This window comes from Argiope bruennichi, chromosome 7 (genome assembly GCF_947563725.1).
Source record: "Argiope bruennichi chromosome 7, qqArgBrue1.1, whole genome shotgun sequence".
NCBI classification, from domain to species: Eukaryota; Metazoa; Arthropoda; class Arachnida; order Araneae; family Araneidae; genus Argiope; species Argiope bruennichi.
The window spans coordinates 89,626,708-89,643,104 of NC_079157.1; the positions used below are offsets into that span (position 1 = coordinate 89,626,708).

The following is a 16,397-nucleotide window of genomic DNA, read 5'->3' on the forward strand; positions in this document are numbered from 1 at the left end:
TATTCAAATTTCATTATTTCACAATAAAGACAGCTATTTCTATTTCAATTACTGCTGGGAAAAACTTTCTCTATGAATGTACATTAAAAATAATACTTTAAAAATATTATAAATTTCATTTGATTAGGAAATTATTATATGAAATTTTTTAATAAACAAATTGGCATGAAAAATTTAATATGATAATTAAATAATGAAAAGAAAATTTAATCAAATGAATATGTACGGAGAGGAAATGGAATATACACATAGAAATCGAAATGCTGTAAAACTTCGACAAATACAATTTTTCTATCTTACTCTATTCTTAAACTTTAAATAAAAGTGCTTTTAAACTAACTAATTTGATACTATGTAGTCATTTTTCAAAAATACAGAAGATTGAATTGAATCATTCTTAATAATAATGATGCCAAACAAATAACTTTTTACTCTACAAAGCATATTTGTATTTAAGTTAGATAAATTAGAGTTAGTGACAGCTCAAGTTGACAACAGGCCTAAATTTAATAAAGGCTGGATGTCACAATTAGTGTTCCTCTGAGGTATAGAAAGTTCTTGAATGCTAGAATTTTCATTTTAAATATAGAGCAACATTGCACAGGAGGTTAGATTTAAAAATACTCTTCAAATATAAATGCATCAGGATATATAGAACTATTTATTTAGTACGATGATGCAACTCATAGTTTTCAGAATATTGTCTATTTGATTTGTTCATGAATATAGAAGAATTAATAGGCTTCATTAGATGAATAATAAAAATTTCAAGACTATAAGCAGAGAAATAAAATTATAAATAATTCAATGAAATTCATAAGGTATCAAAAAGCTGAAAAAGCAACAAATTTTACTTACGTTTAGAACCAGTAAATCTTTTAAGAACAGCAGATGGAGAAAACAAAGAAGTGAACTGTCTTGGAGAATTGGTAGCATTTGAAGAATTTTTTGACTTTTTGGATTTTGTTTGCAGGGTGCTAAATTTTGCATCAGGCGATGTAGAAAATGATTGAAGAATATTATTTGTACTTTTAGACAAGGTATTATTAGACACAGGGAATTTTTTCACTGTTCTTTTGAGAGATTTAAAATTAGGCACATCCACAAATTCAGCAGAATTACTTGATGTATTTATTAAACTGTCATCAGAGGATTTAAAGGAATAATATCCTGTATCCCTAGATCCTTCAGGATTCAGACGTTTATGAGACCTGAGAGAATCTTTCACTCTTGCACTCAAAGGAGAAGATGCTGATGGATCACTTTGACTCTTGGGCTTACTTAATGGACTAGAATCTAATTCATCATCAGTATCCTTGGTTTGAAAACTTTCTGGCGGTTCACAAGTTATATTATCATCTAATTCTGATGGATTATGCTCCGAATCCTCACCCAGTTCAATATCAACAATCACAGAAAATTTCAGATCGGCATCCTTCTTCGACATTTCTTTAGATGAAAAAGTGATCTTATCTTTAAAAGTATAGCTACTTTCATCTTTATCACTTTGAGATTTTGAATCTGATGCTTTTTCCAGATCATCTTTAGGTGGCTCATTTGAGATTCTATCTGCCTCATCAGGGACATCAGTAATAACTGGTTCAAAAACTGAACTTTGGCTCAAATTACTATTTTGTAAACAATCATTTTGAATATCAGGAATGACTCGCTCAGAAACTGGAATATGATTTGAATTATCACTTTGTAAACAATCATTTTGTATAACAGGAATATCAACTGTGACATTCATGTTATCGACACTGATATCTGAAATACCTTCATCTGAAGATTCAGTTTTGGCAGCTGATGTTATTTCATCAAATTCATTATTCTCCACAAGATGAGATAGAATAGTTTTACTGTCAACATTTATATTGAAAGCCTCATTTATTTCATTAGGATGATAATTATTTTCCTCAGTCAACGATTCTGATATTTCCTTGTTTTGAGTTTGATACACAGGTGGTAATTTATTAATTTCCTGCAGGTTTTCATTTACAGTGACTGTGTGCATCAAGGTCACTATCTGGTCTCTTATATACAAGCGTGCTTCTGCATTGGGATCACATAATTTATTTTCAGAAAGGACAGAATTATCTTTCTGTAATGATTGGATAAGTCGTTTCCATATGCTTAAGGTTTCCTCGGAAATATTAAAAGAGCTTAAATCTGAATTCAAAGATTGAAACTTGTATGCAGAGCTTAAAATATCAGCAACCCGATTTTTAGCATCAATATCATCATCATCTGTTATGCAGTCCATGGATTCAATGGTATCACTGCCATAGTCACTGTTGTTGCTATCGATAGTACTGCTGTTACAGCTATTATTTTCCAAAGCATGAGGTGACATGGACTGCAATAAACGCTCAATTTCTGTTTCAAGGATATGCCATGCAGAAACGTAATTAGTTTCAACATTTTTTTTGAATGATTCAGAATCTGTTTCATTTGTAAAATAAGATACAAGTTTCTTTATTATAGACTGAATATCTGCAGTTAATTGATCTTTACTAATAAGAGGTTTTGGGCCACATGACACATTTTCTTTATCTACTAGATTTTCAAGACAGTCTTCAGAATCTTCTTTAGGTTTTCCATTTATCACGGCAACAGAAGCCGAATCTGAATTATCAGATGTTACAATTACTTCAGAAGTGTTTTGAGATTTTAATTCAGTTTCAACAAATGAACAAGACAGCTCATTGACTTCAGTCATCTTTTCAGAGACAATACCAGAATCTTCTAAAATATGAGTATTATCAGGTGTGGGAATAACAGGAATAGTAATTTTATCAGCTTTATCACAGTCAATATCAGATTTGGCATTACTACTTACATTATTCTGGTTATCCACAACAGGAGATTCAATATAATTTTGTACACTATTCAATTCATTTGTGGGTTCAGTATTGGATATTTCTTGATTCTTTGAATACGAATTAATTGGATGACTAAAAATTTTCTTACTTTCAAGGGAACTGAGCAACGCAGAACGACTAATTTTCTGATGTACACTATCTTCTTCAAAATCACTGACAGGTGCATCATCTAAAAATTCAGCATCTTCAGGATAATAACAATTTTGATCATCAACTAGACCAGAAGTGAAGTATTTTTCAAGCCTAGAAGATGCTAACTGAGTAGGATCAATATCTTTTGGATCATCACCAGCAAGGGAGTTCGAACTTTCTGATAAAGAATCACTGTATATGGTACTTTCATCATCATTCTTTTTCCGAAGATCTCTATCAGTATCATTTATTATGTCCCAACTAAAATAACGCTCTAGTTTAGAAGTAGCAACATCATTGGTTGGTGTAGTTGTCCGCGAGTCTCTTTCACTTTCCTCGCAACTTTCTTCAATTATTGTATGTAAGGCATAAGCAGGAAGATAATTTGTATTTGTCATTGAAGGATGGCATTTCATGTCTTCTTCAGATGAAGTGTCACTTAACATAGCTTCTTCATCTTCAAAGTTCATTTCATTTATATCACAGTTGTAATGGGAAGATAAATATGGATGGAAGATTTCATTGTTATTGTATACATGAGAATCCATGGAATTTTCCATCTGTTTGGATTGCCTGACTTTTTCAGACCTGGAATTTTCAAAGGATGTAAAATAATTTTCAAGATTAGATCTATCAGAAATGGACGGTTCTTTCTTTTTGGAAAGTTCTGCTCTGGAAGATGCAATGAGATTATTTAGTTCAGCTGTAGATGCAACAATCATGCTACCCGAGACATGTTCCAGATCATTAGATTGATTATGATTTTGTGCACTATTCCACAATCCATTACTGTCACTTTTTGTATTTATGTTAGCATTTTCCCATAAACCGTTCTTCGAAACTTTCCGGCAATATGGGATTTCAGAAGTTGAATTGTCACTACTGTTCAAAGAAACAGAATTCATACCATTTTCACTGCCTTCGTTTGTTTTCATGGAAAAGGAAGATGACGATTCTGAATCGTTAATGCCAGATCCGTTCATATCTACACCGTTCTGAGCACATATTTCTGAAGTAGATTTCACATTGTTTACGGATTGGTGCTCCGTTACACTTTGAGAAGCAACGGATTCAGATTTCGTCCGATTATCCACGCTTTTCGTCGAATGATTAACGCTTTCACTGGTATAAACAATACCTTTTTCGTTCGAGTCGAATAATCGCATTAATTTGGATATGTTTTTACCTTGAGTCCGAACAACTCTTCCAAGAGTCCGCGGATCATCATTACAAGTAGCCATGATCCGTCGAAATCCAGTGGTGGTGCTGTCACCCAGTATCAACAGCGCAAGGTTTTCGGGCAGACACCCAAAGCGGACGTAATCCCCATAGCTGTAATCCAGTCGCAAAGTTGTTATATCGATCGCGTAATCCAAGATTATGGAGTGGCCAGTACAGTTAGCGTTTCGGATCCGTATCGCACAAGTAGAATTTCGGTCACACTCGTCCGCACCATCTGTCGTTGCAGAGCACAGCGCTACGACTGCAGCCCATTGGTTAGGCGTACAACTTTCGCGCTTCGCCAGCCGTTGAACAGCTGGCACAGTTAGGCGAACTACGGAGCCTCCACACGGTAGGTTGCACTCGCTAACTCGTGCGCACCGCGAATGGTGGGGGAAGGGATATTCCACGAATGCTGTGCGACCAGTTTGTGACGTAATGCAGCCCGTAAATCCACTTTCAGTGATTTCCCCTACGCTCTCAACTTCGGTTTCGATATTATGAAGTTCAGATTGCGCAGCCGAGTAGTTTTGGTTTTGGCGCTCCATCTGTTTAATTGACCTTTTGTTGTCTGACAAACGTCGAAGCTGATTCACAAATGCCTTAATTAAATTTTTCATCTCCCTGGAATGTCTGATATCATTCACAAATGTAGTTATTGCCCATTTCAATGTATCCTGATTTGGGAAGATATAATTCAAAGGCGATTTTTCGAAATAAGATCGGATGGTAGGAGAATTATTTTGTTTGTCAATCAACTGAAATATTTGAATTTGATATGGTGGATAGTTCATTTTTATATTTTGTAAATTCTCGCGGAGTAAATTATGGATATCATCGCTATTTTTATTATTCATTCCAAATGTAAGGTTTTGATAACTGAGCGAAGATTTTCTCAAAGGAAAGCAATTAATTTCACTTCTCAGTATAGGTTCATAATAAGTATTGTTTGTTTCAAGAAGGCTAGAATCAGAGCATCTGTGATCTTGTTCTATGTCGGATGATAAATCTAATTTAGGAGAATCACATTTTTCATTTTCTTTATTTGCTACATTTTCTTCATCCAGGGCGATCGAATCGGATTTGTAAAAATTTATTTCATAAAGAGAATGTGAAAAAGAATATTCAGGGTCAGTGGTGTATGCATAGCTATTCAGAGTTTTATCAAAGTCACTTTCATGCTTCATTTGATTAACGAGAGCTGAAGAACAACCATCAACTGATTGAATGCTTTCTGCATCTGTTGACTTGCATGACGTATATTTGCCACATTCTATTGCATAAATTTCAGCAAAAGGGGTACTGAGGGGTTCATAATTAAATAGTTCGTTGACTTTCGACCTTGTACTATCCGCTAATAAGAAAAGTTCATCATATGAAATGTTTCTTTCAAAACAAAAAGAATTGCTTTTTGTCAGGGGTTTTGATGGTCTTTTATTCCATGTACTGCTTTTGAAGTATTTTTTATTCGAATCATGTGATTGTGTTCTATATAATTTTTTCGAATCTATTGAATCTCTAATTTCGTACCACACTTTAGGAGGAACAGTAGTTTTAATGTCGTTAGATGAGCATCTCAGATTATCTGATTCTTCATTACATGCAAATGTTGTTTCATCTCCGAATTCTTGTTTCACCATGCACGACGACAAACTTTGAGTTTCAACTTTAGATATGGATGGTTCGTCTTTGAGAATCTGATTATTATTTTCCTCAATTTGTTTTTCGGATTCAACTAGATTCGAATTATAATCATCAGAGCTGTAAACATATTTCCGATTTTCTTCAGTGCAATTTTCCATTTCATTTGCAGGTGTGTCATTATTGTAGTGTTGGATTAAGTATGCTAGAGAACAATTATTATCATTAATATCACTCATTCGAACAAATTCGAATTCATCATCCTCTTCAGATGACAATCCTTTGTTTTCCATAGAACTAAACGACAAATCCCAGTCTTCACTTTTTGATATTGGTCTTTTCTTGGTTAATTTGACATCTAGTGTCCCCATACCCTTTCCATACTTGTCTTGAGTATCATCTTTGTCGAACTTGGTGTCCAATTTGTAATCCAAGGTTCCAGTTCCGAACGCACTTATGCTGTCTTCCATATAATCTAAACTGGATTCCAGAGATGTACCCATACTACTTAGATATGCAATTCGATAATCGTCCCCATCTGGCATTATCCTGCCAAAGTCCAGACTGCATAGACTTTGGACTTCAAAGTCACAATTCCATGGGTTGTAAGGTATTTCCCATTTCGAAGCAAGATCTTCCTCAAGCCTTCGAACTCTACTTTGCACAAATCCTGCACTCCAAAACTCATAATCATGGTTTTCTGGTTGTTGCAGATCGCAAGGCAGAGAAATGCTTTTGTATTTCAACGTCTCACGAATGTGACCCTCAAAGCTAGGGAATGCCCTAGAACTTTTCCGTCTCCCAAAAACTCTGGTTCCCCTTACCGACAATCGCGTGTGGTAATCATTTCGGTTGAGAAAAGCCGCTTCGGGTAGAAAATTATAATAATCATGTTTTCTAATTTTCTGTTCCTTCCGTCGCCACGTGCCATTGTCTTCTTCCTTTGTTTTCGGTGAGGATTCGGTTTTGTCTGGATCCAATTGCCTCGCATGTGTTTCTGTCCGTTTGAGTGAAGATTGGTGCTTTTTAGAATTGCCTGATGTTTTGAAAGAAGGAATCCTTTGTCTTCGACTCCTTCTGGTTTCTTGTTGCCTGACGAATTCGTGTGTCTGAGGCATTCGCGTCAGTTCGCGAGTCTCTCTTCTTCGCTGCTTCAAAGTGGTACTGGTGTACTTCAGATTGTTCTGTCGTTCATTTTTCTCGTCGTTCGAAAACAGAAGCTTCCATTTTTGTTCGAAATCTTTGTCGGTTTTTAATTTTTTTCTCAAATCTTGAACGGATGATATAGGATAAATTTCAGATCTAGATTTGAATATCCTCCAGTTAGGGACAGCGCCCTCACGAAAAGTGATGCTTGTAGCTCCTTGACAAAAAGAGTGAATCCTCCTACCAAGGGTATCGTTTGTAGGAACATCCAAGATACCGTGGGAAGCTGTAAAAGAGGGAAAATATATCAACAAATAGAAGATGATTTCTCGGGTACTGATCAGTATCAAAATCTTTTCATATATAATACTTTTAGAATAAAAACTATTTTGTACAAAATATTATCTGCAATACAAATTTTTAAGATGTATGTGTTAAAATAAAAGAGAAGACTTAAAAAAAATAATGGTAGAACAGTTTAAAATCTTAACACTGTATTCCATTTTCAAGAAATATGTATCGAAATAAGAAAGAAATACAAAATTGTGACGGACCAGTTCAAAGTCATATCGTTGCCCAGCAAAAGAGTACATATAAATTTCTTTATTTCAAAACCATCTGCGTTAAATTTTCTATAAAACTAGTAACAATTGAAGGAAAAATTACACAAAAATGAAATTAGTATCATTGGAAAGAAAAATTTTTCAATTTTAAGATGGTGCAATTTTTTTCGGAATAATTTTTTCCGAAGTTCGCATGAAAAAAAGTATATTATTAGTTAATTTTTTCATAGTCTGAAACCGAAATCTATTTGATTAGCTAGCAAGAAATATCTACTTGATAAGTTAGTACAAGCTTTACTTTTCTTGCCTGCATTTGAGTGACTGATTTTGCTTTCAGGCACTGCTAAATTTCTCCTTAAAAACAAATGACACACACGAGGAAAACACACGCTTTTAAATAAAAAAAGAAATTTAAAAAGTAGTGTTAGGATATTTCAAAACTGATGTTAATTTTAAAGCGTTAAAATTTTATTAAAAAGTAATTATAAAAAATGGAAAGAAATATTGTGACGAAAAGAAATTGATATCATTGAAATGATAAAATTTTGAATTTTAAAATGGTTAAAAAATATTCCTTTTGGAATATTTCCACTTTGAATTACTGTGGAAAAATGGCAAAATTTTAATTTTTTTTATCAATTGAAAGTTTAATATAATTTTAAACTTCGAAAAGCAAGCAATGTTTTCTTCTTGTCTAAACTAATAAGTGTGCAAAATTTGAGGAATTCGTGTCAGTTAATTAAAAAAAATATGTGGATCATATTTACGTATATGCGAAAATAGTCATAATGACTTTTATTTGTATTATAACTTTTTTTAACATAATTCCAAAAGTAAAAAAAATTGGAAATTTTCAGTTACTCAATCATAAAATCTAAAGGTTTGCGGCATCCTGGCATAGGGGTAACGCATCTACCCCGTGATCCGGGCGCCCCAGGTTCGAGCTCTGGCTTGGGCATGGTTGTTCTTCCTATTCTATCTGTGAGATGTGTGAATGTATCCTCCTGTAAAAAAGGGTTGTGCAAGCGAATGAATGATGCCTGAGTAGGCAAGGCGTACCCTTAGCCCAAGTTGGCTCTACGATAAAAACAAGAGGCGCTCCCCCTTAGGCTTATATCAGCTGTCTTTGAACAGCGGTCTTGTCCGTGGCAAGTGCCATAAGAAACAACAAAACAAGGTTTTCCAAACAGTGGGCTTCAAATCAATTTTTGATCGCATTAAGAAGAATGTATACGTATTTTTCTGCTGTATGCAAAAAATGTTATATAAATTTAAAATTTTCATTAACCATATATTAGAATTTTTTTTTTTTTTGTAAAATTATATTAAATAACAAATGTTTTTTTTTTTCTTCACAAAAATTCCTTTTTAATATAAAAAAAGAAAAAGAAAAAACTCTTGGTTTTTTGAATAAAAGTGTGCTGTTTATTCCCGGAAAAAAGATTTGGGAACACCTGATTTAAAGCATTTACGTACGTTTAATATTGTGCATAATGTATAGAATACATAATTTAAACAATATTTTTTTGATATTGTAAATAAAAATACTTGATAATATCTGAATAAAAATACTAAAATTGCATTTTTGTTTCGAAATTTATTTGATGTGATCTAAAATGCAGGTGGAGTAGGTACATACTTAAAAAAAGTGGAAAGTGTAGCGTGTTGGTTGAAAAGGAAGGCGAAGGGGGGGGACCTGAAATCTAATTATCTTTTTTAGAATATGTAATGACCATACATACATTTAAAATCCCACAAATCCTGAAAATTATTTTTTCCCGCTAATATTATGTTATTATTTTAAAAAAACTCAGTTATTAAATCTGGGAACTGTATTTAGAAACCTCAAATTAAAAAGAATCTAAGTTTATAAGAATAAGTATTGTTTGGTGACGGATTCTAAAATCCTCCGCGCTTTTGCGCATGCGTTAGGATGGGTTTAATTCGGCAAAATAGGGGTGATAGGAAAATGTTTACATTTAACAATTAAGTAAATTCCGGTAATGGCGCACATCCTTTCGTGTGTCACCCCTTAGTGAGATAGAACCGTCGGAAAGTGGTCTTCTCAGAATACTAAAACTAACAATATGATGGAGAATATATCTATAGAATAAGAAAACAGGAAATGGAAGCAAGTGTCATTTTAACAATATCATAATTGGATATTTCTTTGAAAAAAATATTAAAAAATAGTTTTGAATTATATAAATCTTAATTTTTTCTTTTTTTTTCCCTTGATAACTGTTTAGAATAATAATCCTTTTTAAAAAAACTATGTTTGTATTTTCAACCTCTAAAATGAATAAATCGGTTGTCGCAAAAACACATGATATTCAATAAAAAAATAATTATAGTGATCAACTTTGTCTTGATCAGAAAGTTATTAAAAACAGTACCAAACAGTTTTTATCAAGATATAATGCTAGGAACAAAGGAAGAAACGGCGCAATGATAACAGAAACGAACAATTTTTGTAATCATTCTTTTTGATTCGCCAAAAATAATAAAATCGAATAACTGATTTATGATTTTATCATAACCTATTCTTCCTTTATCTACAACCAACAAGGTGAGATTACGGTTCTGCTACACAACCGATGAATTCTATTATCCTTAGATAATAAATTATCGAATGTTTGACCGGCCATTTTAGAAAAATATTTGAAGAAACTTTTGTCGATTGATTTTATGGAATGAATAAAAAGGATATTGTTCGTCTCTAATGTCAGTTTTACTGATTTGAAACGGACGTATTCTATTGTCTGTTAGGAGGTGAAATACTTGCATTCACTTACGCAGAATCATCGTGTCTTTCATTGCACCTGCGTAACTGTAACTGGAAAAACAGTAAAAAGGATTTCCTTTTCCGAGTTGTTCGTACTGTATTTAGATTTCGGTTATTAGAGCATCTCATTAACAATTAAAAACACAGCTACATTCCACTGTGAAATATATTCAGATGGATCACAGATACATTTTCATGACATGCAAATTGAGAAATTAAGACAATCGCACTGCGCGTATTATATTATCGTTTGCAAGAACAATAGTGTAACGTAACAACTTATTTACACGAAAGCTGTTTTCATCGTTTCAGTTAGGGGAATATAACTAACTAGTTTACTTCAAAATTTAATCAGCTTCTCAAAATTTTTAATGAAAAAAATTAAAAGGAAAATAAATTGCTTTTTTGCGTTATAATAAAAATTTGGAAAGGAAACGAAAAAAAAACAACAAAAAAAAACAATTGGCTTTAAGAATTAATATTCGAAACAAATTATTTTTTAAAATATTATTTGGAAAATGAATTTAAAAATTATATAGACAAGTTTTTGAATTTGTTTTATTTATTAGTTGTTAAAGAACAACTTCTATATTTAATCTACAAATAAATATGCTAAATAATTTAATAAAAAGATGTATATAAAATATTTTGCTTTTCATATTTTAAAATATATTATAAATAATAAAAAAGCTTTCGTATTTATAATTTGCAAATCGAATTTTGAAAAAAAAAAAAGAAAAAAAAAACCATTATTCCAACATTGGGAAATATTAACACTTTTTACATGACATTCCGTACAATTCATTTTTATTTCGTATTCAAAACACTGCTTTTATTGTATTTATTTTAAGAATCTGACCTAGAATTTTTTTTCCAGCTATTATGTCAAATTCGTTTCACTTTCAAAATTTTGATTCGTCGCGGAAGAAAACTATTTAGGACAAAACAACTTCAAAGTACTTTTTATTAACATATTTTTCATCCTTTTTTTTTCCGTTTAATCTCAGTAATCTACTTTAGTTTGAAAGCCAAGAGTTAGAAAAGAAAAAAGCTTAATCTGACCGTAATTTTTCTGATGATCGAGATGATATTCTTTCCTTTGGGCATTTTATGGGATCGTGCCTTTTAATTCCTCGGGCAAGTTACGTGAGATGTTCTTTTTCATTTTGTTCTTCTTTTCTTAAACAAATTAATATTATTCATAAAAAAAGTAAGAAAAAAAAAAGACTGAATTGCTTTTATTTTTCCCCAAAACGCACTTTTATGAATTTAATTTCTGATTCGAAATGAATTCCTTTTTTTTTGCATACAAAGCCTTTTTTTTTCTGCTTTAAAAACTCAATCAATCAAATTTTTTATATCATTCTAAGAAGAAGAAACAATATTTTCAAACTATTTTTGCTATTACATGAGTTTTTTTAATGAATTTTATCACTATATTTAATTTTATTCTCGCTATGATTTTTTTTCAGAATATTTTTAAGCAAGAGCAAAGTTATTTTCTATATTACATAAGATTTAACCATTGCTGCCGTTTTTTGTTTTTTTTAAAAGAAAGTAACTATTGGTTTTAAAAAACGCATTAAATGGCCATAAAAAATCTGAATATATAATGATATTCTAAATTAAATATTAGAATTACATCTATCAAAATCTTTAAAGAATGCGTGTAACATTTATTTTGTTCATATAAATGAAATCTCTCAATACTTTTGAGAACATTAACTTCAAAAAAATTATACCAACCAAAACTTAAGTATCATAACAAGACAAAAAAAAAGATGAAAAATATTCAAACAATAAAAGAATATATGTATATATATTTAGAAATGACAATTTTCCATTAAGCCTTTTCGACATAGATAATTAAAATTACTTTGCATTTTAGTTTTTTAAAATTATTCCTTTTAATGTATATCTACGGGTTTCTTTTAATATTTTTTGTTGTCATTATTTAATAACTATAAAACGTCTCAAATTATGTTCATCCTGTTACAAAAAAAAGAAAAAGAAGAAGAAGAAGAAGAAGAAAATTAATTTCCTTTTAACTGTTATTTGGAAAAATATTTAAAAAGATCATTTGTATGGCATTGTTTTATTTTTCTTTTGATATCAGCGTAATAAAATTTTTAAAAAAATAAGATAATATTATTTAGAAAAAAATATTTTTAAGTAATAAATATTGTGTTTATCAATAAATTGGTTTGTAATTAAACAAATTGTAAAATAATCATACTTTATAATAAAAACCTCATGACAGAGTATATGAGTTAATTTTACCTGTATCAACACAAATGATTTGTACATTTTCTCTCTTTTAATTCTTATATTTATTTATATGAAATGAGAATGCTATTGTATCATTTAAAATTTCTTTATTCAAATGTTGATGTATAGAAACCCAAATATAAAAAGTATCATAATTCTTCTAAAAAAATTAGTTCTTGATATGAAAATTTCAAAATAATATATGTCAAAGTAAACATAGCCAATCGGTATTTCAACAGAATGCACGTGATGTCATTTTATAGACATTGTTATTCAGTCGTCTTGATCCAATTGCAAATTAGATTTTATATTGTGCTGTAACGTGTCGCATATTTCGTTCAGAATAAAAAGAACAATGTATTCTAAAATTTAATTGATGTAGAGCATGAGAGTTATATAGGATGAATATGAATGGATTCCGTGTGTTCATTAACTGGCCGCCTTTGGCAACCAGCTAGTTCGCCAGAAATATTAGTTGTTTTTACTTTCAATTAAATTTCTTATGCAAAACTTAATGTTCATGACTCTTCCAAAAAAATATTTTTAAGAATCAAATTGTGACAGATAGTTATTTTATTAGCCTTGCATCTGTTCTGTTCAGTATGAACCACCTTAATTAAATCGCATCACATCATAGTACTTTTAAAAACGTAACTGCTTGAAAAATCTATTTTCTCACTTTCGTGGTATTGTAACTTCATTTTTTTTAAATTCCTCTTGTAAACTACACAGATATTAAATTAAACCCTTCTTCCTAAGTTTTCAACAATAGAAGAAAATCACACATTAAATATTTGATAAAATGCTTTAAATCTGGATGCAACATTAAAATCAATCATAGAAATTTACGCGAAAAATATTTTTTTAAAAATATGAAAATTTAGGAAAATTTTGAACAAAGATTACATTGGCATCATCAAAAAATAATTTTTAAAATTTTAAATAGATATAAAAATCAGTTTTGTGCAGTAATATTTTTGGGAGTAATCGTGAAAAACTCCTAAATTACACTTAATATTTAATTCAAATTTCAAAAAAAAAAAAAAATCGCTCTGATATGTACATTTTTACTCTCCAAAATATATTGATGTCGAATTTGATAGCTCTAAGTCGAATGCTCTGTCTTTTGGAACATTAGCACACATACATAAATACTGACGCACACATTCTCCTTTCTTATTATCAGAGAAGATTATTATTTACATAATTCATGAGAAATAAGAGCCATCTATTAAACTCGGTAAGAAGCAAAACAATATTTATATGTTGTAGTACTCGATGGCAACTTTATACAGGATATTCGACAGCTCTGATGAAACATTTGTATGCTACACAAATTGGATGAATATATTATGATTTTAAGAAATTATGATAAATCATTTAAAAATTTAAATCATGCTGAAGTTATAAATAATTTATTATGACGAATTTGAACTGTGTTTTGTGGATTCATGAAAGAATAAATTAATCTAACTTTTAGACAGAATAATAAATTACCAATACCATAAATAATTTTTTGTAATTTCGTTATTTAAAGATTGTGAAATATACAAAAATAATTAATTACATATAAAGATGATAATAAAGTTTTTAGCAATTTAGAGCATTTTAAAATGACATTCATTTCAACTTACCTTACAAAATAATGATATATTTCAAGTAAATAATTGACATTATTTAGCTTAACAAAGATAGATTAATGATCAAAATATCAGAAAAACAACAAATCATGTGTGCATAGCAAGAAAATAAATAAAAACAGCGTTCCTTAAATAGTGTAATTTTTAAGATGTATGTAATTTTTAAGATGTAAGACTGTAATTATTCTAATTAAGTTGAACATAATCATTAGTAAATATTTCATTTTTAAATAACATAATCAAGAACACTAGTAATTAAAAAAATGAATACAGTTCAAAACTTACCATACAAATAAACATTCTGAAGATTCAGGTGATAATTATCATTCCAAAAATAGTGTTTAAAGGAAGATTTGAGTTTCGTTGAAAAAATACCTTTGTAGAAAGCAGTTCCAATGAGAATACAGAACATTAAAAATCGAACAGAAAACAAATTAGCTGTTTTTTTTTCTTCCAAACAAACCTTTAGAGAGATATCTATCAAGCTAGTTTTGGCAGCTGCAAAGTTAAAACAGAATATTCTTGTCTGACTACAAATCAAGACTGAAGAGGATTATTGTAATTTGTCACGCATGGAATTCGATCAAATAGGGTATCGAAGATTTTAATTATTTGTCGTGTGCAAGAGCATATTAAGGTTATGGGAATTGGAACTATGCAAATTTGAAATTTCTCGTGGAAGCATATAAGAGCAATGTGTCTACGAAGATGTGGTTATTTTTTAAAATATTTCTTCTTCTCATTTTGATATTCGATTAATTTACGAGAAATGATTCACTTGTAAGAAATTTTCGAGGCTACATTATAATATTAGCAAAGCTATTTCATTAAGGATCTGCACTATTCTTTAAATTTTGGGCTTCAATGTAGTAGCGACAAAATAATAAATATAATCAATTAAAAAATTATCGTTGAAGGAAAAAAATGGAATAAATAAATTTGATCATGTTTTAGAATCTATTTAATGTTTTCGAAGAATATTTATTAACAATTCGACGACGCATTATGTTTGTGTATAAACTGAATATTGTACAATTAATGTCTACTTGAAATTCTTTCGGTAAACTAATATCTAATAACGAAATATTTAAAAAATATCATGGAAAACTCATAATAACATAGTATTTTTCTTTTAGCTTTATGATGAATATAGTAAATCGTAATTAAAAAATATATTCAGCTTTCATGAATGCAGATGTTTCAAAAGAAATCGTCTGCTTTACGCCGATTTGCCATATGCAGCAAATATTTGAAATTTTAAATTCAGTGCTGAAAATCTAACAGCTGGGAAATATTATTGTTCATCAATTGAAGATAAAAATTCGTTTTCTGTTTTTTTTTTTTTTTTTTTTTTTTTTTTCATTTTCTATAAGAATTTCAGAAAGTTATACGTCAAACTTTTAGAAAAAGCTGCCATATATTTGGACAGAATCTGAATTCTAAATGTGAACGCCCTCTTCCAGATTACAATTTGAAATTTATTTTTAAAACATTGCGTCAGATATTTTCATTGTATTTAGAAAACCGCATATCTCTTGCATAATGGATTCAGTTCAAGTAAAGTTATACTTATGTGACGGAAATAAATGCATCTATCATCTGGCAGCATTTATATTACGTTCCATTGTAGAGCTATGCGACAAGAAGTAACTAAAAGATTCGCTGCGTTTTTCAAAGTTTAATTGCCTTATTACATTTGATATGTTTCGCGAGAACATGAATTCTTTTCATTTTAATATGATAATCATTTTAGGCTGGCTATTATGTGTAAATTGTGAAAGAATCATAAAAAAAATAATTAAAAGAGTTGTCTGCGATGTATTTTGAACCTATAGCTACCAAATGTAACATTTTTGGATAATACATTCTCACTGATAAAAGCTTTTTAAAAAAATTGAAGTATATTTTGACTAAAAATGAATCGAGACTTTGGCGTTTTTAATCAATAAATTTGGAGAATATTATCATAGAGAAAACCATTCTTATGTTACTTTAAAATTTAAAAAATAATATTAAAAAATAAAAAGCTTTGCAGTATGATCAATTTTATTTTCTTAAAACTTTTCTCTCCGATTTTAATAAATTAAAAAATATTTTTATATAATTTCTAAGACAAGAG

The 16,397-nt window shown here is 30.1% G+C and overlaps 1 protein-coding gene across 2 annotated transcripts in view; it reads right to left on the reverse strand.

Moving 5' to 3' along the window:
- Positions 1 to 16,397, reverse strand: part of LOC129974954 (uncharacterized) — a 215,544-nt gene that overhangs the window by 15,446 nt on the left and 183,701 nt on the right. For both annotated transcript variants that reach the window (XM_056087772.1, XM_056087773.1), the window contains one exon: positions 859 to 7,308. In XM_056087772.1, coding sequence (XP_055943747.1) covers positions 859 to 7,308 — 6,450 coding nt within the window. The remainder of the gene's footprint in view (positions 1 to 858; positions 7,309 to 16,397) is intronic.